This window comes from Onychostoma macrolepis, chromosome 04, assembly GCF_012432095.1.
Source record: "Onychostoma macrolepis isolate SWU-2019 chromosome 04, ASM1243209v1, whole genome shotgun sequence".
Taxonomy (NCBI): Eukaryota; Metazoa; Chordata; class Actinopteri; order Cypriniformes; family Cyprinidae; genus Onychostoma; species Onychostoma macrolepis.
Window position 1 is genome coordinate 14,929,082 of NC_081158.1, and position 25,924 is coordinate 14,955,005.

Genomic DNA, 25,924 nt, shown 5'->3' on the forward strand with positions numbered 1-25,924 from the left:
TTTTTGTGAAATTCCTCTTTAAATATAATTTGTACAATGAAGCCAACTATTTTAGCATTGCATCTAGCAGTGGTTTATGAGGTACAATTTTGTCAATAATTATTTTGCTCCAAAATCAAAAGAAAAGAATAAGAAATTACATTTCCCATAATTTGTATTAATTTTTTTAATCACTTGCGCTAAATTTGAACAGATTTAACACTGATTATGTGTTGAATTAGATGCTGAACTTGACAGGATTTTAATCCAAATGTATCATTATCATCAACACAGTTGGATGATATCCTTTGTGTAACAGCTGTGTCTTTTTTCCCATTTTACCACCCAGTACCTAGTCAGGTTCAGGATCTCTGTCTTGGCGCTGGCACTGCAGACAGCAGTCTTAGAGGCTCTTGGTCCTCTGGTGATGGAGACTTGGACTTTTACTCAGTGTATCTGTTTCATGGGACACATGTCCAGTACATCAAACATGTTCCTAAGCACATCACACAAACAGAATTTCACAACCTGGTACATGGTCAACTGTACTTTGTTACTGTGCAGTCGGTCAGTGGAATGCAGACTAACAACAGTACAACTAGTGGCAGAACAGGTATGAAATACACATATTAACTGTAATTTATATGTCAGAACTAGATTTTGTAATGGAAATATGATACTTCATGAATTTGAGTTCCTCTGAAACCCTCCACCTTCCCCAGCTCCACCTGTATAGATCTGCTATGGGTTATTTTATATGCTCTTTATGTAGCAGTAATATGTCTTAAATACTCACAGCACTGTATCACGGTATGCATTGGCAGTAGCAAGTTCCTGTACTTGCTTTCAGTAGCAGCAATAACCTACAACTACAGCAATAACTAACAGCAGCAGCAGCAGCGTAGCAGATCTATTCCGCCAAGACCAAATACATTAACATTGTCATATTTACATTTACATTTACATTTAGTCATTTTGCAGACGCTTTTATCCAAAGCGACTTACAATTTGGGGAACACATGAAGCGATTCATATCCATTACCATGCTAAAATCTTCAGAGAGTTGTCATGATAGAAATACAATAATATTGTCTCAGGAAGACAAGAAGAACTTGAAAAAATAAACTACAGTCTGATGTGTGCTTGTGTGTGTTTCAGACCCCTCCACAGTCACCAACCTGCGGGTAGATAATGAACTCAGCACACACAATCTTTTAGTGAGCTGGACGGCAGCTGTGGGTGTTTATGATGGTTACAGTCTACAGTTACTAGATGAGAGCGAAAGAGTGATCGCCAGCGCTTCTGTGCCCACTACTAACAACCACCACCTGTTTAAAAATTTAACTCCAGGAAGGTGGTACAAAGCACATGTTCAGACACTTAGTGGCACTGCCAAAAGCAAGGACATCACTGCTGAGGGACAAACATGTAAGACACACTTCTTGCAGCATGTTTTTCACTGTGTATTCACCACACAATTGAGTTTGTAATCTCACATGATAAAAAAAATATTGAGCAAAAGAACACTTTTATGGTATTTTTTTTTAATCTAAATTATAACACATCTTACTGTCTAGCATTAAGAGTACTTTGAGCTCTGTGTAACACATTTTACTTCAAATAGATAAATTCTGTAGAATTTCACAGATTTTCCAACCAAATTATCATGGAAAAACAAAGATTTCAAGTCTTTCCCAGAATCACTTAATGGCAAGACAGTTTACAAGACTTGTTCTCCTAATCTTCTCAGGTCCAGCATCAGTGACCAGGCTACACATATGCTCTAACACCAGCACTGAACTTTCATTCTGCTGGACTGCACCGGAGGGCCGGGTGGACAGTTTTGATCTGTATCTGTACGATCAGATTGAGACAATACAGTCCCACAGGACACTGGGAGAAGAAGCTCTGGGGTGGTCCTTCACACACCTGCTGCCAGGGACACTGTATAAGATGATGATCACCAGCAGGAGTGGGAAACTGAGTAGTCAGTCGTCTATATGGGCGCGTACAGGTGAATACTGAAGCTCTATTCAGTATGTAATATTTCCTAATTAAAATGCTTCACAACAATTACCTGCTCTCCCCAAAAATATTGCATCACTCATCAGAAACATTATTTATAAGAATCAATACTTGCCCCTGGATTTGATTTTTATTAACTTTTATTAATGACCTTTTTTATCTTTTTTTTCCACTTTAGTTAAAACCATGTAAGTATATATCAAAGATATTACTGTAAAAAATAACTACAAAAACTAAAATTAGAAGTAAAGCATATTTAACTGAAGTAAAAATGTAATACTAATGGGAGTTTGCAAAAAAATGAAAAAATAAACTGTAAACGTGTGCTAAAATATGTATGAGAAATGACATAGTTTTCGTATTTTCAATCAGTGCTAGGTGGTCCAAATTCATTAATTAATTAATTAATCAGTACAATTAAACAATATATAGCTGTCTGATAACCATAAAATATCCGGCCACTCAGAGGTTCTCATTTTCCAAAGGTTCAATCTGTTACGGAAGGAACAGAGGAAGCATGCGGATCCATGTGCAGAGCTTTATTCACAAAGGCGTGGTCACAAACAGGCATGGTTCAATAAACAGCAAACACACATGAATGAGGCAAGACAAAGAGTATTCCTAGGGTAGGCGTGGGTCATCGATCGGCGAACAAAATCCAGAGGGCTTGACAAAAGGGGTAATCTGCCAACACGAGCAATAGTCCCGACTGGGGCAAACAGTATCCAAGACAGGGTCAGGCAAAGGGGTAATCCAATATACACAGGCGAGAATCAAAGGACCGGACGACAGGCAAGGCAAAACTAGACTGAGACTAGGACTTGGAAAATAAACAATGACTATCGAAAAGGCTCCGTAGTGTAGCTGCGCGAAGACAGAGATAATGCTAACAATACTCGGCAGTGAGAAGTCCATGGTTTATGTAGCATGTCTGATTGGATTCAGCTGTGTGTGTGTAATCAATGCATTCAGCTGTGTGTGTGTAATCAGTAGGGATGTAACGATTAACCGCGAGCCGGTTGAAAATTGATTCAAATATGTTACGATTCAAATAGGTTGAGATGCTAAACAAATCATGATTCAATTAGGGGTAGGAGTTTATATGAATGTATGTCTGAGGGGAACTTACTGTCTTTAGAAAAGTTTAGATAGTAATTTTTCTTTTCATCTTGCCTCTGTATAATGCATATTAAAGTTCATAAGTGCAGTGCTGCTTTGTTTACAGCGGAAACCAAGGAAACGCTTTAAGCACCACCTGCTAGCAAAGAGTGAATCTGCGTCTCATTCAGCTCGTCTGCTGTTTCATTTGATTTAGATATTTTTTATGTATACAGTAGGGATGTGCATCTCCATAACTGAGGCCGATGCGATATGCATGCAGATGTCCTATTATGATGCAGTGCGATTCGATTCGATTCGATTCAACACAATGCGATTCGATGCAATACGATGCAATGGAAAAAATATGATCGCTTTTATTTCTTTGGTTCAGACAGACAGCGAATCATAAATTAACTTGTGTCTTCTGACTTCTAACGCCTCGAGGCCTGTTTCATAAAAGAAGTTTACCAAATAGACCAGGCTTATTTCAGTTAGTCTGACTCGCTGACAAATTATTTGGTTCCATAAAGCAAATTTAACAAAGATCAACCTCAGTCACTGTGGCAACTTATGCTGGAAAGCTAACCTGGTTCAGGGCAGGCAAACTGTCAGGCTAAGCTGAGATCCTCTAACAGTGACCAATAGGAAAGCAATGATATTACCACTGACTCTCTCACATAGGCTACTATCATAGCCATGCAGCCTTTCTCTCTGGTTTTATAAATGTACCTTTTATAGTTAGAACAGATAGCATTAGAACATTACAATCTAACATTGCTCTTTAAAGCATTAACAATCACTAAACTAAAAGTTAAAATCACTAAATTTAAACTACATTTTAACTGCTATAAGAAACACACATCAACTCATCTGAGCTTAGCAATTAGGACTGTATTAGCTTACATTTTATTTACCCATTACAATAGTCCCTTTACAGTTACTGCTATCATAAAATGCATATTTGACTCCATCATTGTGCTCCATCTGTTTAGAACGTATGTGTGCAGCAGCGCTCGTATTTGCATGACTTACATGATTTTATTTTATTGACAAAATATTTTAGTTTGTCTTGTATATTTTTTTCATAAGATCAGATAACATTTAGGGTGTCATATGGTCATGTTACAACGTGCCCCTCAGCTGTTACAGTGTACCCCACCTATGGAGCATGTTGTCACATTTCACTTCCAATTTTTGAGGGTAAATAAAGAAAAAACGTATACACTGTATTTATGAAACAAAGCGACATATTTGTACTAGACAAGTGTGAAATTACTGTGGATAAAAAAATTATACTCTGAACATGAAGTGGATTTACACAATTTGAGAAAGTCAAAAAGTGTTACTTTGTGCCCCGCTCTCCCCTATCCTGCAGCCTTATAGATCCACATAAGGAAACAATCAATCGTACTCATTCAAATCCTTTTATAGCAGCGTTTCTCTTGCCCGTGAATATGGCTTCATTGGCAGCTCGCCAAGTAATTAGCTTTTCAGTGTGTTCATCTGACCCTGCAAAATAAGAATTTTAACTACTAGGTCTACAGTTAATACACAAAAAAGAAAAATTCAAAATAAATGCTTTGCTTTATAATGTATAAACTTTTCACATTTAAATGCTGATGATGACACAGTGATATCAGGGTTGTCCGTCATGTTTGTTTAGCGAATTCACCTTACTGATCTTAACTCCTCCTACCACGTGCAAAGAATTATGTGAAACTCAAGCCATTAGAGTGTGCACGGATCCACACTTCAAAAATCGACCTGAAATAGTAGACCATCCGGGGACTTTTGGCATACTCTTTTCAGCATACTATGCTTTGGGACACAGTTATTCTATTCTCACATACTATTTAGGATGGATAGTATGAACATTGGGACGCAGGCTTAGTGTGACGCAAGAGTCCATAATAGTGAGCGGGTAATCTCTGGTGGTGAGCGAACTGAAGTGCAAGGACAGGATTCGTGACACAAACAAACTAAAAACTATCTATGAACAATCCAAACTAACTAAAACTAAATGCAAAATATACAACAACATACATTTCTAAAGCTACCAAATATATATATATATATATAGTGCCCTCCAAAAGTATTGGATCAGTAAAGACAAAATTGCTCTGTTGGCTGTGGAGTCAAGACATTTACAAATATGATTAAAAGATGAATATGAGACAAAACTACAAAATTTCACATTTTATTATTGGGTGATTCAACACAGATGTTTTTCCAGCTAGGAAGTTCAGCACTTTTAGAGTTTTATCCCTCTATCTGATGTGAGCATAAGTATTGGAACAGTCTTTCTAAGTGATCAGCTGTGTCCTGTTGCATTAATTCTTCAGTTATTAAAAGCAGGGAATATGTCGTATCAGTTATATCCATTACTTCTGCATTCTGAATCTTGCATTCGATGATGACACACACAAACCAAGATGAAGATGAGGAAGCTGACTTTAAGAGAAAAGCAAGCAATTTGGATGCTAAAAGAAAAGATAAAGTCAGTTAGAGCTATAGCAAAAACAAAGGGCATGGAGAAATCAAGAGTTTGGAAACCACCAGCAACCAACAACTACCCGATCGGCTGAGAAAACAACAGTAGTTGATGACAGACAAATCATAAAAGCTGTGAAAATGAATCCTAAAAGACATGTCTATAAAATCACCTACAACTTCCAGAAAGCTGGGGTGATGCTCTGACAATCTACTGTCCTCAGGAGACTTTGACACAGAATTACAGATGCTACACAGCAAGACACAAACCTCTGACCAGCTCCAAAAATAGAAAGGCAAGATTAGAGTTTGCAAAAAACCACAAAGGTGAGCCAGAAGAGTTTTGGAACTGTGTTTATGGACCGATGAGACAAAGATGAACCTTTATCGAAGTGATGAGAAAGCAAAAATGTGGAGAAAAAAAAGGGAACTGCAATGATCCCAAGCACACAGCCTCGTCTGTAAAGCATGGTGGAGGTGGTGTCTGTCAGGGTGCGGGTGATAGAGGACTCAGATGCAGAGTAAGAGAAGGGAGAAACCTTTATTCTCACCACAAAACACAAAATAACATAAACGATATTTAACAGCCGCTTAGGGAAGCGGAGAATCCAGAGCTGGCCGGCAGAACCTGCGGGCCACACACGCTGCTGGATCTCCGTGCTACGAGTCCTGCAGCACAAGGGAACAGAGAGTCAGAATGCAGAACGTGAATCTCGTACAGCACACGCACAAGGACAAAACAATCTACTCACAAGACAGAGCAGGAAAGTAGGGACATATAAGGGAGTGGGGAAATAAGCGACAGGTGGGGAAGAGTCAGCTCGTGATCCGAGCACTCCCGCTGCACCATCAGCGCTGATTGCCCAGACCACGAGCTGCTGAACATGACAGGACAACACAGACAGCAAGAGGAGCCGGGAAGGCACCCTGACCCGTGACAGTGTCATGGCATGGGCATGCATGGCTGCCTCTGGAACAGGCCCTCTCAACTTTACTGATGACTTAATGTATGACAACATAGTGTTATTCAGAATGAATTTGGAAGGGTACAAAACCATCTTGCCTACCAATATTCAAGAAAATGCCACCAGATTAATTGGGAAGTGCTTCATATTGCATCAGGACAATGACCCAAAACACCCTGCCAGTTCAGTCAAGGAATTTATAAGGGCAAAGAAATGGAAAGTCTTAGATTGCCCAAGTCAATCTCCAGATTTAAATCCGATTGAACATGAATTTCACCAGCTGAAGAGGAGAGTAAAGGCAGAAACTCCGCAAAACAAGCAACAATTGGAATTGGCTGCATTAAAGGCTGGGAAAAGTATTTCAAAGGATGAGACCAAGAGTCTGGTGATGTCTAATTTTGTCTTCACTGTTTCAATATATATATATATATATATATATATATATATATATACAGAGCTGGGTAGTAACTGATTACATGTAATCTGGATTACGTAATCAGATTTCAAAAATTAAGTACTTGTAATTAGAGTAAGTTACATTTTTAAATACTCGTAATCAGACTATAGCTACTTTTTTTATGGATTACATGATTACATATTATTCACACAATAGCAATAAATTATTCAGATTCTCCCTAATTTCTCTTTTTCATCTTTTAAATTTTCCTTTCTAAAATAGCCTACCGATTATATACATTCAGAAAGTCCAGTTTTGTGGACATTCACACATAGACTAGTCATTATTCAGGTGGCGATACTGCATTTGACTACTGGATTTACAAAAATCATTTCAGGTTTAAGAAGGGTTTCAACATTGCATCATCTACTGATGAACACATTCATTTTTATTTGAATTATCACTCTGTAGGGTTTTTTTAAAACCATGTATTATGTCTTTGGAAGGCTTTTGTCTTTCAAACTCATTAAAATGCATATATTCACATTATTTCTTATTTACATGTAATGCAGGCATTCACTGCACTGTTTCCATAGAAATCTGAGGCTAGACCAGCCAATGCACATGCACAGTCATAAGCACGTTAGCCTGAAAAATAAGCTTTTTAAATGCTATTTGAGCATAAGAAACAACATTCATGGGGCAATTATTTTCAGATTTTTGATGCTGATTTGATGTATGTAATTTAATTGCGAGTTCAGTGAGCATTTTTTTAGATTTCAGGATTCCCCCATTCATTAAGATAGGATTTCGTCTTGTATGAACTGCCCAGAGGCATTGCAAATATGGCCGCCAAGTGAAGAGACTTTCCTTGAAAGGGACTTTGTTTTAAAATGATTTATTTTAATTTTTTATGATTTAATTAATTGTTAGCTTTTCATTAATCTCATAAACCCCCTGCAGTTCCTTTACGAACCCTAGTTTGGGAAACCTTGATGTAATAATGTTTAATACACTTCATGTTGTACATTACAATGAATGGAACACATTTTCTTACTCTTTGCATTTTTTACATCATTACTGTACAAGATAATCCCATTTAAATCAATGTGATAAACAAATTAAGTCAAAAGTAATCTAAAAGTAATCTGATTGCATTACCTAAAATGTGTAATGTAACGGATTACGTTACTGACTACAATTTTTGTCATGTAATCTGGAATCAGCAACGGATTATAATTTGTAAGTAATCTACCCAGCTCTGTATGTATATATATATATATATATATATATATATATATATATATATATACACACAAAATATAAATAAAATATATATAAACAGTAAAGTTCTGTGGCCTTTTTCTTGATTCATTTAAAATTTAGCCCTGACCCCCTAATTTCAGGTTATTTCTGACCTTTACTCTAATTTCTCTAATAAAAACATTCTATGTATATTTTTTGTTTGGATGTTTAAAAAGTCTTGTTTGTTTGTTTTTACAGCTCCTGCCTCTGTTATAAACCCCCATGTTGAGAATCAGGGTCAAATGGACAGTCTTCTTTTGAGCTGGATGCGTGGTCCTGGAGGAATTACTGGATATTCCGTCACTGTGGATGGCTTTGAACAGCGGTTGGGTCCAGAGAGCACACAGGTCATCTTTCACAGGCTGGTGCCTGGTCGGCTTTATTCTGCTACGCTTCAGAGCTGGAGTGAAGATCTGACCAACACAACGACTGCAATAGGGCGTACAGGTCAGCGCTGCTGCAAATCATAAAGCCATGAAGATATGTTTTACATTATAACTGATCTAATGCCATAGTGACGGGCCAGTTTCATTTAGATTTAAAATATTTCTATATTTGAAACAGTATGCCGTATGCAAAAGTATGCCTGTGCTGAAACTCTTTTCCTTCCTGCAGCTCTCAGCTTTTGTTCAGTGATTCATTTTATGTGCATAAATTTGGATATTTTCTCATTTAAAGCATCATACACCTTGAGAAGACATGAAATATAGTGCCCAAGTCAAATTAATGAAACTTTTATGATGCTGTAATACTGATGTGTGGTCTTTTTGGAGCAGTAATTACCTTCCATCAAATGGAAAAGGGCAGCTTGGACATTTTACTAAAACCAAAGCGCAACCAATGCACAACAGTTCTTGAAGCTAATTACTTGTTATATCACCACAGTTCCTGCACCACCATCATCAGTGTCTGTCAGCAACTCTTCTGTCTCAGTGGAGATAAAGTGGCATGCTCCAGATACAGGAGACTATGATGATTTTGAAGTGACATGGTTTCCTCGGGACACACTTAATGTTTCTGGACTTCATCCCACTCTGCGTATACTGGAAGGACTTTATCCAGGGCGGCTCTATAATATCAGCCTTCGGACTGTCAGTGGGATGACGTACGGCCCTGTGACCTACAGCAGTCCTGTTTACCACACCATCAGAACCCGTGAGTACAGTCACTTTCACATGCTACAGTATTTACATGAATTGAAGTACTGAAGTATGTGATTAACCTGATGAAAAAAAAAACCCCCACTAAAATAAACACCAAAATAGAATAGCAAAACCTAAAAACCTGTGGGTTTTGTGTTGTATATGGCTCTTTAATTCCCGATTATTTGTAACCGGCTTGATTCCAGTTTTTCCGAATCATTTTAGTGAGTCAATTCTAAATTAATTGTTTTGAGCCTTAAAAAAGTCTGTATTTGTTCGAATTATCTGTTATCTTATGAAGACTCACTCACTTGAAAACCTGCCGGTGTAATGATAACAAAAAATAGTAACTGAATGAAGCAGAGAATGAATCTGAATGAGTGATTTTGCAGAAGAGAATCAAAAGTGTCAAATCACTGGGATGAATCAATCCCATCCCAGCTCTACTGGAATGTTTAGTAGTTTGGTAACTTAAGCCCAAAACACACTGCACGATTTTAGCAATCCTAGAAGATCACTGCATGTCACACTTTGCGACATGGATCTGATAAACTTGACGTGTGTAGACTGTACTATGATGACACCTTGACTCATACATTTTTATTGGTTGGTCAGTGAACGTGGATCGTACCAGCAAACACACTGTGCGATGATCATGCTGTATCATAGGCTATCTTTGGTTGCAAAACTGTGACAACGGCTGTCTTTGAACCTCTCTCACTGTAGGACACAGGACCACCGATTAGGAGCCACGATCACAGAAATCGGCATGATTGTTTCACAATGCCAATCTTTCGTTTGGGACAGTCAAAAATCGTACAGTGTGTTTAGGGCTTTAGGTAATGAACACAGTTTATTCCTAGGCACTGAAAAATAATTCTTTACGGGATTGACTTCCACCCATAGTCTATGAGAGTGTTGATGGGTATAAAATTGAGCTACATTTTTGCATGAATTGAAAACATTCTATCTTGTGTTTTGAAGAACACAAGCTGCTTCTCCTTTCTTATTCAGTTCATAATGAAGAACATTACAGAAAAGTGTATGTGAGTTCTGGATTTTGGTTTTAGATTAACAAACATGACAAGCAAATAACTTGTCAAACTTCATCCAAAGCGACTTACAAGCAATTCTTCAAAGAGCATTGGTTTAAGCATGTGGGGCGGTTAAAGGCTTGCGTAAGAGGTGCATCTTTAGGTGCTATTTGAAAGATCTAAACAGTTCAGATGGAGGTTGCAATCTCATTCCACCAGGGAGGAGCAGAGAGGGTTCAAGGAATTGGAGAATGATTTTGGGAATATTTGCTCACAAAAGTGTTCATAACAGAATCCTTTTCTCTATAGCTCCACGTTCAACTCAAAGCATCCACTGTTTCCCCCTGAGCTCCACCTCTGTCTCCTGCTCCTGGAAACCCCCAGAGTCCGATTTCGACTCTTATGTTGTGGGATGCCGCAAGCAAGGGTCCAGGATGCCAGTGTACACATATACACTTGGACACGATGCTCTCTCGCAGCATTTTGACAGGCTGGAACCCTTTAGAAACTACACCATCTACATCACAGTGATGTCTGGAGACAAGCAGAGTTCAATCACAAAAACCAGCGTTATCACTATGATCGACAGTAAGTGACACAAGCTTGCTGTTTCTCCTTGAAATCACCAACTCTCACTACCTTTTGGTAACACTTTAGTATAGAGACCAATTCTCACTATTAACTTGTTGCTTATTAGCATGCCTATTATTAACATATTGGCTGTTTATTAGTACTTATAAAGCACATATTCTGCATGACCATGTTCTACATCCCCAATTCTACCAAATACGTAAACGTAACAACTACCTTACTAACTATTAATAAGCAGCAAATTAGGAGTTTATTGAGGCAAAAGTCATAGTTAATGGTTTGTTAATAGCAAGTGTGACCTAGATTTTTCTAGATTACAAACTTTCTGGAAAAAAAAAAGAATTACACGTAAATATGCTATACAACTTTTGAACAGATTTTTCCATCAATCGAAGACTAAATCATGTTTGATATTTTGAGCCAATTTTAGAATGCATATTGTTTTCATCTGTCATGCATCTCCTAGCAACATTTATTTTTGAGTGTGTTGCTTTTGAAACAATTAAAAAGTCTAGTACTGTGTGATCTTCATTCATTTAGTGTGCGATGCCTAGTTTGTCTCTTTAACCATTTACAAAGTCAGCAGGTGTATGATGCCAAGTGTTTTAAAATCTGTTCCATATTTGAAAGTTGTGAAGTGTATTCCAGCCTTTAAATGGCTAATTATATAAAGAATACTTCTAATATATCATTTAGATATACCTAATCTCGAGAGATATTTGTTTTTCAGGGCCCCCTGTCCCACCGGTGACAGTACGGGTCAGTCAACAGTCCACCGTCATCACCCATTTCACCATCCTGTTTAAGTTCAACTGCAGCTGGTTCAGTGATGCTAATGGGGCTATTCGTTTCTTCACAGTAATCGTCACTGAGTCAAATGGTACCAGTCATTTTAATTTCAGTTTCTTTACCCGAGTTAGAGTTTAAGGCAATATTATCACCATTTTTCTCTTATTATGCTTCTCTAAGAACTGACTCCAGTCTCGTTTCATTTTATTTACAGATGTTGATAATGTCCTGCCAGAGCAAAGACATCCTTTGCCATCTTATCTGGACTACAGACAAAACCGCTCCATCAGAGCATACCAGACCGGCTACTTTCACAGCCTGTGTGCCGAGGGATCTGACAGCAAGATCCGTGTTTTTGAGATAAACCTTGGAGGAGGAATGAAACGTTTGGGGGGAGCTTGCAAATGGGATTCAGAATCTATCCAGCATGGAACGCATTTCTGTGACGGGCCGCTCAGACCCAGAACATCATATCGGTACTATTAAATAGCTTTATGTAATATTCGTTGTAGTATCTTACCTTACATTAAAGTTTGTAGTGTTCATCCATCTCAGTGTCAGTGCGTTTTAGTATAAAGTTGCCTTTGTATTAAAAATTGACAATAAGCATTTCAATTGAACATTTAAAAGGTGCAAGTGAATATCACACCAAAAAGTCATTATTTATTCACTCTCATTATTATTATTCAATAACTGTAATGACATTCATTCTTTTGTGGAACATCAAAGGAGATGTTTAGCATAATGTTCATGGTGCTCTTTTTCGTACAGTGAAAAAGAATGTTGATGGGTCCTCTCAAGCTCTAAAAATGACCAAAACTCCAAATATCATTAAAATATTATATATGATATGAAAATGACATAATTTTAATTTTTAAGGTTTAAGATGTGTAATTCTGAATATTCACGCTTTACTGTCTCAGATTAAGTGTTCGTGCCTTCACTCGGCTGTTTGATGAAGAGAACAGAGAATGTGTGCATCCCCTTTACACCGACACATACCTTTCCCTCCCATTAACGACTCAATCAGGTAAAACACTGTTGTTTTTTAGTGTGAATAATCAATAGGACAGTTGAGTTTACCGTTGTTGGGATGGGAACATGACACAGGCCAGATTCAATCCAGTTCCCCATGTGTACTACCACTGTGCCATGACTCAAACCTTTTTTTTTTATTAATTAGTGTAATTTCTCTCACTGTTTTTGCCATTCAGCGCCACGAAATGGACTCACGGGAGGAATCACAGCTGCTACGTTTCTAGTCGCCATGGTGCTCGCTGTGACTGCCTTACTCATTTACAGAAAGAGGGCTCACAAAATGTGAGTACATACACATTTGTTAACACACAATGTTTGTTACTGTGCTGATCTTTATTTGTATGTGTTCTTCAAGAGCCGTGAAGGAAAGTCCAGTAATGAAAATGTGCATGTGGAAGGCGCTGCCTACCTCACAGATGTGTTCAGGCATAAGGAGGTACCACAACACTTCATTTCTCCTTATACTGATGACAGAGGAAAATAAATAATATTAAAGGGATAGTTCACCCAAAATTGAAAATTCTGTCATGAATTACTCACCCTCACGTCGTTCCAAACCTGTAATACCTTCGTTCATCTTCAGAACACAAATTAAGATATTTTTGATGAATACTGAGAGCTATCTGACCCTCCCATAGACAGCAAGGATCCTTACACGATCAAAGCTCAGAAACGTAGCAAGGAGATCGTTAAATTAATCCATGTGACATCAGTGGTTCAACCCTAATTTTATAAAGCTACGATAATACTTTTTGTGCGTAAAGAAAACAAAAATATATGTTGCAGATATGTTGTCTACGCTTTGAACATTCGTTGCATACGTTGTTTATGTATGTAATACTCTCCCATATGGCGCCAGGGTGACGTGGAGGAGACGAATTGTTGAATAAAGTCGTTATTTTAGTTTTCTTTGTGCACAAAAAGTATTCTCGTAGCTTCGTAAAATTACGGTTGAACCACTGATGTCACATGAATTATTTTACCGATGTCCTTGCTGCGTTTCTGAGCCTTGATCGTGTTAGGATCCTTGCTGTCTATGCAGGGTCAGAGAGCTCTCAGAATTCATCAGAAATATCTTAATTTGTGTTCCGAATATGAACGAAGATCTTACAGGTTTGGAACGACATGAGGGTGAGTAATTAATGACAGAATTTTCATTTTTGGGTGAACTATCCCTTTAATATTTATAAACCATATTTCGTCAAGTACGACTGGTATTTGTTCCAAGACAAAAGACTGAGGCTAAAGTCCTCAAAAACATGCTTGTTCATTAAGGATTTAATGTAGCATTTATTTTAAACATTTATTATAAGCATTGATGTTATTGATTTAGAATTTCTGTTATGTACTAGCCCAGTCCAAGCAGCCCACTTTGAGTCTCATCTTGCTAAACTTCAAGCTGATTGCAGTTACCTTCTGTCTGAAGAGTTTGAGGTAATGCACTGCATATAATGAAAATGAAACACTAAATATCTAAGTCTATCAAAGCAGCAATTGAACAATAGTCATTCCATGAAATGTTCCACTTTACATTCCATCATTCCACTTTGCTCTAATCTAAATAAACGGTAACACTTTATTTCGATAGTCCACTTTAGACATTCTACTAACAGTAAGTAACTTTGCAACTACATGTCAACTAGCAGTCACTAGAGTATTAGTAGACTGTCTGCTTAATGTCTTCTAACATTTTATTTTGATGGGTCCACAACATAAAACATAATGACTGAGAAACTTTGCAAGTATATGTCAACTTATCCTACTAACCCTAAACCTACCCTACTGAGAGTTAGTAGACATGTAGTTGCAAATTAATGAGAAGTAGTTGACATGTAGTTACAAAGTTACTTATAGTTAGTAGAATGTCTAAAGTCGACTATCGAAATAAAGTGTGACGAAACAAACTATTTATCAGCAAACAAGCTGAACTTTATCATTTGAATGCATTACTGATTATTGCCTCAACCTTTACCCAATGCTGAAAAGGGCCTAAAGGACATGGGACGGACCCAAACTCAGAATGTTGCACGTCTACTTGGGAACCGAAGCAAAAATCGATACAACAATATACTGCCCTGTAAGTTGAGACAAATGATATTGTAAGTAAAATACAAGTATTATACATTTACATCTCAAAAGTATATTTACTTGCCATGATATAATAATTTTCACAACAATATGGTATAAGCATTCAAACTGATTATACCTGTTACGGGGCTGACGAGACATGAGATGTGCGGATCCATCTGCAGACTTTTATTAGGCAGAGACATGGTCATAACAGGCAGGGTCAATCAGTGGCAAACAGGTATAACATGGGCGAGACAAAGAGTAAACAAAGACAAGCGTGGGTCGACGATCGGCGAACAGAATCCAAAGGGGCGAGACAGGAGAGGTAGTCCAACAACGTGAGCAATAGTCCAGGCAGGGGAAAACACAATTCGACAAAGGCAAGACTAGGAAAACTAACGGGGCTCTGTAGGGCAGCGATAATGCATACAATACTCGGCCGTGACGAAAGGAAAGTCCAGGGTTTAAATAGAGTGTGTGATTGGTTACAGCTGTGTGCGTGTGATCAGGTGAGCGTGTGATTGGTGAGATGGCTGATGGGAAACGCAGTCCATTGTGATGTGTGGTGTGAAAGTCAATATGATGAGCGAGTGACCTCTGGTGGTGAATGAACGGAAGTGCAGACCAGATTCGTGACAGAGCCCCAAAGAGCGGCTTCCAGACGCTCCACACAGTCTATAATCCAGGAGGGAGGTGGAGCGGAGGCGGAACAGGGGGAAGGATGGAGGGCCAGGTCCCTGTGGAAGCGGAGTGACCGGGAACCAAGGCAGAGCCGGCAGAGCAGGAAGCCAGGGCAGAGTGGACGGGATTGGAGCCCACTAGGGCGAAGCAGACGGGACTGAAGCCCACCAGGACGGAGCCGACGGGACTGGAGCCCCCAGGGTGGAGCTGACGGGACTGGAGCCCACCAGGGCGGAGCCAACGGGACTGGAGCCCACCAGGGCGGAGCAGAAGACCACCAGAGCCAGACAGCAGACCACCACGGCGGCGTAGATAGAGCAGGAGCCCACCAGGGAGGCGCAGAAGACCACCAGAGCCAGATAGTGGACCACCACAGAGGAGCAGACGGAACAGGTGGCGCAGAAGACCACCAGAGCCAGATAGTGGACCACCACAGAGGAGCAGACGGAACAGGTGGCGCAGAAGACCACCAGAGCGGAGCAGACGGATCCGAAGACCACCACGGTGGAGCAGATAGAGCAGGAGCCCACCACGACGGATCAGGAACCCATAGCAGAGCATGGAACCTAGGGAGTACGGAGACATAAAAAGGAGAGAGAACATGCACGGACCCAAGGACCGAGGCAGGGAACACCGAAAGTTCATTGACGGCCTCCATAGCTGTGACAGGACAGAACGACAGTTCATTGACGGCCTCTATAGCCGTGACAGGACAGAACGAAAGTTCATTGACGGCCTCTATAGCCGTGACAGGATAGAACGAGAGTTCACCGACAAATACCGCTGACACCTCTGGAGGTTCTGCAGCAGCTGCCGCCACCTCTGGAGGTTCTACAGCAGTAAACTCCGGACACAAAGAGAGTTTAGTAATGATCTTTTCGACCGCAACACAACAGGTTGAGAGTACATTACTGAGCGCCACCACCATACAAGGGGCTGAGGTGAGCCCTGCTGCTTCTGGAGGTTCTGCAGCATGTGCCACCTCAGACAGTGCTGCGGTGGTGTACGCCGCCCAAACACAACATAAAGCGATCCCCATCATGGGAAGCACTTCAGACAGGGGAATCAGTTCAGGAACAGGAGGGCTAGAGTGAGTGGGTTTGGGGATACCAGCTGTGCGTGCAGACACCAGCGGTGAATCCCTCACACTGGATATCAGACTGGGATAATGAAAGCCTGACCTTGATGATCTGCGTGTGTCAGCCCGGACGTGACCCGACTCTGGAAGGTCAGCGGAGACGTGACCCGACTCTGGAAGGTCAGCGGAGACGTGACCCGACTCTGGAAGGTCAGCGGAGACGTGACCCGACTCTGGAAGGTCAGCGGAGACGTGACCCGACTCTGGAAGGTCAGCGGAGACGTGACCCGACTCTGGAAGGTCAGCGGAGACGTGACCCGACTCTGGAAGGTCAGCGGAGACGTGACCCGACTCTGGAAGGTCAGCGGAGACGTGCTGCTGTAACTCTGGACGGTCAGCTGTGATGTGCTGCTGTGACTCTGGACGAACAGCTGTGACGTGCTGCTGTCACTCTGGACGAACAGCTGTGACGTGCTGCTGTCACTCTGGACGAACAGCTGTGACGTGCTGCTGTGACTCTGGGAGATCAGTGTAGACGTGACTTGACTTTGGATCAGCTGAGATGTGAAGTGACTTTGGGAGATCAGTTGAGACATGATTCGGTTGATGATGACCAACTGTGACTTGACTTGACTCTCTGACATCACCTGTGACTTGATTGGGCTCTTTAACAACAACTGTGACTTGATTTGACTCTTTGACATTAACTGTGACTTGATTTAGCTCATGAAGATCAGCTTTGACTTGGTTTGATTCATGACGATCAACGGTGACTTGACTTAGCTTGTGAAGATCAGCTGTGACTTGGCTCGACTTGTGAAAATTAACTTTGACTTGGCTTAACTCTTGAAGATCAGCTGTGACTTGACTGGGTTCATGACAATCAAGGGCGACTTGACTTGGCTCATGAATGGTAGCAGTGACATGACGGGGTGTTGTTGCGGCTTCCATTTTGTGAGCGTGCTCTATCGCGGCTGTCATCATACAATTAAATGCGGTGTCACGTTCCTCCGCGACACCCATAGTAAACGCTGAACCAACAGTCACTAAAGCGTAATCCATGAAGTCACTTAGAGACGAACGGGGAGCTTCAAGGGTTAGTCGTGATTTGAGTGGCTGGTTAATACCCTCACAAAAAAAGTCTATTAACATATAGTCCGGTAATTCAGAGCCATTAGCCAAAGCCAAATATTCCGTAATGTAACCCTCGAGTGATCGTGTACCCTGCTTGAGGTCTAGCAACAAGATCGCTGCGTCCATACCTGGCAAATGTCCATTTGAAAAGCCGCTGGATCCTTGTGTGGCCGAGTATTCTGTTACGGGGCTGACGAGACATGAGACGTGCGGATCCATCTGCAGACTTTTATTAGGCAGAGATGTGGTCATAACAGGCAGGGTCAATCAGTGGCAAACAGGTATAACATGGGCGAGACAAAGAGTAAACAAAGACAAGCGTGGGTCGACGATCGGCGAACAGAATCCAAAGGGGCGAGACAGGAGAGGTAGTCCAACAACGTGAGCGATAGTCCAGGCAGGGGAAAACACAATCCGACAAAGGCAAGGCTAGGAAAACTAACGGGGCTCTGTAGGGCAGCGATAATGCATACAATACTCGGCCGTGACGGAAGGAAAGTCCAGGGTTTAAATAGAGTGTGTGATTGGTTACAGCTGTGTGCATGTGATCAGGTGAGCATGTGATTGGTGAGATGGCTGATGGGAAACGCAGTCCATTGTGATGTGTGGTGTGAAAGTCAATATGATGAGCAAGTGACCTCTGGTGGTGAATGAACGGAAGTGCAGACCAGATTCGTGACAATACCAGTATAGATACAGTATAGTTGCTATGAGGTAATTTTCACTCTGCAATTGCCCATAATGCAAAGCAGCTTGATTCTAAACTGTTTTAATTGCAGACGACTCAACGCGGGTAAGACTGTCTTGCTTGGAGGACGACCCCTATTCAGACTACATCAATGCTAACTACATACCTGTAAGTTGAACATAATCTTCATTTGATTGTTCATTGGCTAAAAACTGGGTGGAATTGTGGGTTGTGTGGTGTAAAAGTTTAAGATGGAGGTTCATGGAGGTTGTGGATTTTATACTGACACCTGAACGCAGCTTCGTACAAGCTTCGTGTCTTGGTTGCTGACCATAGAAATGTGATATTCAGTGACAGGGATATCACTAGTCACTTAACCCACCTAAAATATTAAAATAAATTATATATTATTCAATATATTTTATCTGTCATTTTTATTCGTCGACCATTCCATATCTTAAACTTCAGAACTAGGACCTATGGGAGGCTGCTGTGTGCTCTATTCTACAGTGTAACAAATACTGCAAGCTAATGTTAACATTATGTTTTTTTATTGAGTTATATGGTTATGATATCTGTGTAATTTTATTTAGAAATTTAGATTATTTAGTTTTGCCCCATTGATATTGTTTAAGATGTTCAATGTGTCTGAATCTTTAGAATCATTTATTTTAAGCAACAATTAAGAAAAAGAGTAAAACCCGACCCCCCTTATGTCTAGTGATGTCCCTGCTGTCGTCTATGATTAATTTACTGTATTACATGACTGAGGGTGTCTGATAATAGTGAGGTTACTAAGTGTCACGATCAAACACAAGGGAAGCGAGGAGACAAGGAGTAACTCAAAATAAATATTTACATGAAATATAAATTTAACAATGATTACTTGATTAGTCACAAAACGTATATAACCATCTGACAGCTTATATAGGTTTAACGTTTAACCCTGTTATTCAATATGTAATAGATTTGTGTGTGTGTGTGTGTGTGTGTGAGTGTTTATTTTACTTTGGTGTTTACTCAAAACTTAACTGCGCACATCAAGGCTTTACATTGTATTCAGATGTCTTAAATTTTGGTAACAGGGCTTAATAACTGCAAAACCTAGAAAATAATTAGAAAATGTAAAATAAAACTGATCATATAATATTTAGTTTGTCCTCCTGAGGTTGACAGTCAACATTTACAGTATGGTCAAGCAACTCCTTTACTGACAGTTTATTATCAAATTCATTATAAACAAAATATTTGTACCCTGGAAAAACAGTCAGTGGTCATTTTTGTCCATAGACTCAAAAGTATTTCTGTGTCTGTTTAACAGGGAAACAATTTCAGATGGGAGTATATTGCCACACAAGGCCCTCTCCCAGGTACCAAGGATGATTTCTGGCGCATGGTGTGGGAACAAAATGTGCACAGCCTTGTAATGGTGACCCAGTGTGTGGAGAGGGGCATGGTAAGTGTAGAGGCTTCTAGTGCTGTTTTTCTGGTGATGTGTGCTGGTCTCATGGTATACTTTTGTGGATATGTGTATGATTCAGGTGAAGTGTGATCGATACTGGCCAATTGACAGTGAGCCTTTGTATTATGGAGATGTTGTCGTGCAACTGCTTTCTGAGAAGATCCTCCCGGAGTGGACCATTCGGGACTTCAAGATATCATGTGTAAGTGTTAAATAAATAGATATATTGAACGAAAATACATATATTTAAAGGGATACTCCACCCCAAAAAGAAAATTTTGGCATTAATCACTTATAATTTGGATGAAAACCGGGAGGTTTGTGACTGTCCCATTGACTGCCAAGTAAATTACACTGTCGAGGCCCAGAAAAGCATGAAAAGCATCGTCAGAATAGTCCATCTGCCATCAGTGGTTCGATCTGAATTTAATGAAGCGACGACAACACTTTTTCTGTGCAAAGAAAACAAAACAACGATTTTATGAATGAATGAATGAATGAAGCATTTATATAGCGCTTTTATTGTGTATTGCTATACACCCAAAGCACTTTACAATCATGCGGGGGGTCTCTCCTCAACCACCACCGGTGTACAGCATCCACTTGGATGATAGAAAACAAAACAAGGATTTTATTCAACAATTCGTCTCCTCTGGTTCAGCGTAGCGCCATTTTGGAGAATATCCACTGGACGCAAGCAACGTACGCTCTTCTGTGTCAGCCGCGCCACAAGGATACGTCTTCCACGTTTCTTTACACTTTGATTTGAATGAAAACAGCGTATCCGATATGCGGCCATCAATTTAAAATATCTTAAATTGTGTTCCGAAGACGAACAAAGCTTTTACGTGTTTGAAACGACATGGGGTAAGTTATTAAGGACAAAATTTTCATTTTGGGGTAGAGTAACCCTTTAATACTTAAAGGTGAACTTTAAAGGTATTTATTACTATAAGCTAAATTATTTATTTCTTAATCTATTTTTAATGGTAAATTGTAAAAACATGTTGGGTCATATTTTACTCCATAATTACTGTTGGCTTCATTTTCATGCAAAATTAGTATTTTTCGTTTATTTTCTTCTCTTTTTGGGGTAAAATATGACCTGGACATTTCTTTGCAAGATTCAGCAGTTTGGGAAACCTGTTTTGAAACGTATTTTTGCAACTTTGTAATTTAGTAGGACCACAAAACCAGTCATAAGGGTCAGATTTATACATCATCTGAAATTTCCATTGATGTATGGTTAGTTAAAAAAAAAATAATAATAAATCAAAATATTGAGAAAATCGCCTTTAAAGTTGTCCAAATGAATTTCTTAGCAATGCATATTACTAATCAAAAATTAAGTTCTGATATATTTCCAGTAGGTAATTTCAAAATATCTTCATGGAACATGAACTTTACTTAATGATTTTTGGCATAAAAGAAAAATAGATAATTTTGACCCATACAATGTATTTTTGGCTATTGCTACAAATATACAGACTGGTTTTGTGGTCCAGGGTCACATATATGAAGAAAAAAAGTTCATGACTGAATGAATGAATGAATGAATGAATGAATGAATAAAATAGCAACTAGTTTTTTATAAGATGAGACGACATGATGCATGAAGTTTTTTTTCAGGAGGGTCAGTTGAGATACCCCAGGACAGTGCGTCAGTTCCATTACACCATTTGGCCAGATCACGGTGTACCGGAAACAACCCAATCACTCGTTCAGTTTGTGCGAACAGTCAGAGATTACATTGACAGGACAACTAGTCCAGGAGTCACTGTAGTACACTGCAGGTATCTGAGTATTATCTAAACATCTTTGAAGAACATTTCAGGGTGTTCACATGCAAAATATATTTACACTGGATATGTTTTTCTCTGTCTCAGTGCTGGTGTTGGCCGAACTGGCACTTTCATTGTGCTGGATCGTGTTTTACAGCAACTGGACAGGAACTGCACAGTGGACATTTATGGATGTGTGTTTGATCTACGCCTGCATCGCTCATACATGGTACAAACAGAGGTATGAGTCTGTCTGTATAGCAACATCAGCAACATTTATACTGGTGTCACACTGACATTGCTTAATAAAATAATTCCAGTTCAACAGAAGTTCAATTTTCTGTGTCGTTATCATTATAGTTGTAGTGTAGACTTCCCCATTCTCATAAAATTAGTTATCGCCTTTGACATGAATTGGCTTTAAAATGCCCAATTTCAGTTAGAAATCCAATTGCCTAAATGTGTAGTTACTCTATTTTGCTTCTGTAGGTTTAATGAAATGTGTGAATTGGTTTATAAGCACCCTAATATGATGGACTTCTCTTCTGCAGTCTCAGTATGCTTATATCCATCAGTGTGTGCGGGACGTTTTGAGGGCTCATAAACTTCACTGTGAGCGAAATAATCCTCTTTTCCCCATCTACAATAACCTATTATAAAGGTAAGTATTGCATGTTTCACTTAGACACTTTATGGATACATATATATGATTCTGTTTCATGCTGACTTTAATTTTGAGGATAGATGTCCTGAACTTGTAATTTTATGTAATTTTAGGTTTGTTTGTTTTATTCACTTTTTTTTTTCTTTCACATAGTGTGTGTATTCAGGATCATGAAGATTTTTCTCCTTATTGAACAAGAACAGAGAAGATGTTTTTTTGTTTTCATCTATAGTTTTAATAGCAGTGCATAACAAAGATATATGCTTTATTTTTATACAACTTGTTCATGATATACTTATGTACTTCAATTTATACTTATGTACCTCTGTTTGTAATTATTTATGTTCTATGCTAATTTTAATAAATTGTATTTAGATTACTGGCACTTACTGGACTTTACTATTAATTTTCATAAATGCTTAATGCATGACATACAAAGTGTGAACTTTCATTCTTAAGTAGCTGGGATATAAGAATCACAATTGTTCTCTAATGGACTCCCTAAGTTAACTAACAAAAGCCTTAAATAAAATAAATATTATAAAGCCCCCAAATGTCTCATTTAAGCTTTTCTGCATGTACAGTAGCTGCTGTTTTTTTAAAGGAAATTACTGCTTATGGACATGAAGAGGTAGATTTACAATCCCTTTTTCTTTATATGTATAATTGGACTAGCAGCGGAGATGTTTCCATATGCACATGCTTTAGAGCTCTTTGAACCCCCCTTTAACTTGCAAACAGTTAAAGAAATAGGCTAAAGCTCATTTTTATATAATTTAGGCAAAATGTAATATTTTAGTATTACTTTTTATTGAAATTTCTGTGCAAAGCTTTTAAGCATATGCAATTGTTAAATAATAATGTTTTTTATTTTGCTCATGTAATTTATTTATCTGTGGTTTTTATCTGTCTGTCTGGTATTGAAAACTGTAGTTTTTTCTGACTCAAAAGCTTTGAATTGAGGATTATCAGCTGCTTCAAGAAGCCCATGTTGGGCCTGATGCGTCTCACCTTTATGACATGGTCAATGGCATCCTCCACCATCATGTCATGGTGAATCATCAGATATGCCAGAACAAGTGTGGGAGATCTTCTGACACCATCTAAGCCGTGCACCAACACCTTACCTAAGAAAAAGAAAGACAAAACAAACTCAGTGCTCGATAGTTTGACACTACAGGACAAACGATAGATGATAAATGGTAATACATAGTGTGTGTGTGTACATCGGCTCTTACTCTCTGTGTTACTCAGGGCCTTGTGGATGAATTTTGCAGCTCGGTAGAAGTACTTGCTGATGTCAAACAAGTGGTCATCCATTACAGGCACACCATAGTAACTGATGTTCATGCCTTTGTAATATTTAACCCATATATTGGTCTTTCCTAATAGGTCTTCCTTTCTTGGTATTCCTAACAAGACCCTAAGGTTTTTCTTCACCGCTGCTGTGTTCAGGATGTGGGTAATGCCCATCTCCTTTAGTCTAGTTCGGTCCATTGCTGTCTCTCTGCATAAGAACACAACAGCCTAGATTAGTATTTCACTAAAGAGTATTTAAATGTAGAATTATATAACTGCATTATGTTTGATTCCTGTTCATACTGATGCAATACATTATTATTTTATTACATGGTTTGGTATAATTTTTGGTCATTTATGTGACAGTCAAAGTGTTGTAGATTTACTCATTTCCTATGAAGACACTGGGCCAGATCTCAGTGACAGGTGTCCAGTCGAGTGTACATTCATCTAGGCATTGCATCAGTTGGATCATATTTTGAAAGAGATGCTTTTTTAAAAGCAAAAGCTCTGTTTTCCCTTGAGGTTCTTCTTCTGGACCTGGGAGACACGATGGCTCTGGAACTGGAGCACTTTGTTTTTCTTATATATGTCTAACTCCTTTTTTAGTTGTAGTTTTCGCTGCCTTACGAGATCTGAATTGAGGCCTGTCAGCTGATTCAAAAAGCCCATGTTGGGCCCAATCCATCTCACATCTGTGACGTGGTCAATGGCATCCTCCACCATCATATTATGGTGGATCATTAGGTATGCCAGAACAAGAGTGGAGGAGCGACTGACACCATGTATGCAGTGCACCAACAACTTATCTGAGAAAATACAAAACAAACCCAGTCCCAGACAGTTTATCACCGTGAGCCACTTAATAAATAATACATTATAAATGTTGTGTGTATGTCAGCTCTTACTCTCTGGGTTACTCAGGGCCTTGTGGATGAATTGTGCAGCTGGGAAGAAGTACTTGCTGATGTCAAACCAGTCTTCATCCACAGCAGGGACATTGTAGTAAGTGATGCTCATGCCATGGTAATATTCCTCCCTTGGAATACTGATATTTCCATTAAGATCTCCCTCACTTGCTGTAGCGTTCATGATGTGAGTAACACCCATCTCCTTCAGTTTTGTTCGGTCCATTGCTGTCTCCCTGCACAAAATCACAACAGCCTAGATTAGGGTAAAATCTCAATCAGCTCCCTAGCTTGTGAATCAGTTTATCGTGTCCATGAATTTAGGCACTAGTAAAGCATTCTAGAGAAATATAACTGCTTTGTGTTTGATTCTTGTTCATACTGCTGCATTACATATTACTTCATCAAAAGGTTTGATATTTATATGTCACATACAGTATATGACAGTCAATGTGTTGCAGACATACTCGTTTCCAATGAAGACATTGCACCAGACCTCACTGACAGGTGTCCAGTCCAATGTACATTGCTCCAGGCGATCCTGAAGTTGTATCGCGCTTTGAGGGATATACATTTGTAATACTGAAAGCTCTGTTTTCACTTGGTGTTCTGTTTTAGGACAGATTGGACCTAAGACACACAATTGTTCCGCATCAACCAGATCCACTTGAAGTTCTGGTTTAGGACCACTTGGACGTGGGTCACACGATGGCTCTCGATCAGGCTCTGCTGAGACCCCAATGGGCTCCACTCTTTTTTTCTGGAAGGTTTTTTTTACAGCCTTCCATCTTCTTCGGAAGAATGCAAAGATTTTGTTGCTCTTTCGCGCTCTTTCTTTGGTATTTTCTGATAAAAGAAGAAAAAACAAACAAATAAATAATAAACTATTTTAAACATCTCTAACCACAGATTAAACATTAAAAATTAGTCCATCTGATAAAATTGGCCTATTTTTATGCTGCTTGACTTTAACAGGGTCAATATGCAGTTGTTGCATTTAACTCATATGGTACGGATTAGGTTTGGGAAATTAATATTTCATTCTGTCCTTCTTATCAAAATGGCATGCAAATATTTTGCATAATGGCAATATAACTGCACAATGTATTGATGCAGAGCTAAGTAACAAAGTCCACATTTCTATTTAAATCTTACTAAAATCTGTCTCTCAAATGCTTTGTTGACATTAACCTGTTGGGCTGGTCTTCTCAGTGGTTGCAGGAGAAGCACTGCTGCTTCCTGCTGGCTCAGTCAGATCTTCAGATCCTTTCAAATCCCAGCTCTTCATCTTTTCTGTGGACAT

The 25,924-nt window shown here is 39.3% G+C and overlaps 1 protein-coding gene and 1 pseudogene across 3 annotated transcripts in view; one reads left to right on the forward strand and one right to left on the reverse strand.

The window, feature by feature from the left end:
• The window catches only part of ptprb (protein tyrosine phosphatase receptor type b), a 40,989-nt gene extending 18,196 nt beyond the window's left edge, over positions 1-22,793 (forward strand). Inside the window, exons 11-30 of one of the 3 annotated variants that reach the window (XM_058772640.1) lie at positions 329-592; positions 1,138-1,407; positions 1,730-1,993; positions 8,461-8,709; positions 9,148-9,417; positions 10,748-11,026; positions 11,760-11,909; positions 12,033-12,294; positions 12,742-12,848; positions 13,033-13,138; positions 13,212-13,292; positions 14,209-14,290; positions 14,843-14,933; positions 18,599-18,675; positions 19,829-19,963; positions 20,049-20,171; positions 21,599-21,762; positions 21,856-21,991; positions 22,302-22,411; positions 22,568-22,793. In XM_058772640.1, coding sequence (XP_058628623.1) covers positions 329-592; positions 1,138-1,407; positions 1,730-1,993; positions 8,461-8,709; positions 9,148-9,417; positions 10,748-11,026; positions 11,760-11,909; positions 12,033-12,294; positions 12,742-12,848; positions 13,033-13,138; positions 13,212-13,292; positions 14,209-14,290; positions 14,843-14,933; positions 18,599-18,675; positions 19,829-19,963; positions 20,049-20,171; positions 21,599-21,762; positions 21,856-21,991; positions 22,302-22,409 — 3,218 coding nt within the window. In that variant the 3' untranslated portion in view covers positions 22,410-22,411; positions 22,568-22,793. Of the gene's footprint in view, positions 1-328; positions 593-1,137; positions 1,408-1,729; positions 1,994-8,460; positions 8,710-9,147; positions 9,418-10,747; positions 11,027-11,759; positions 11,910-12,032; positions 12,295-12,741; positions 12,849-13,032; positions 13,139-13,211; positions 13,293-14,208; positions 14,291-14,842; positions 14,956-18,598; positions 18,676-19,828; positions 19,964-20,048; positions 20,172-21,598; positions 21,763-21,855; positions 21,992-22,301; positions 22,412-22,567 lie in introns of those variants that run through there. The other 2 variants (XM_058772641.1, XR_009270634.1) reach the window with 2 other exon arrangements.
• A 304-nt stretch (positions 22,794-23,097) lies between these two features.
• LOC131538513 (uncharacterized) lies at positions 23,098-25,924 on the reverse strand (annotated as a pseudogene).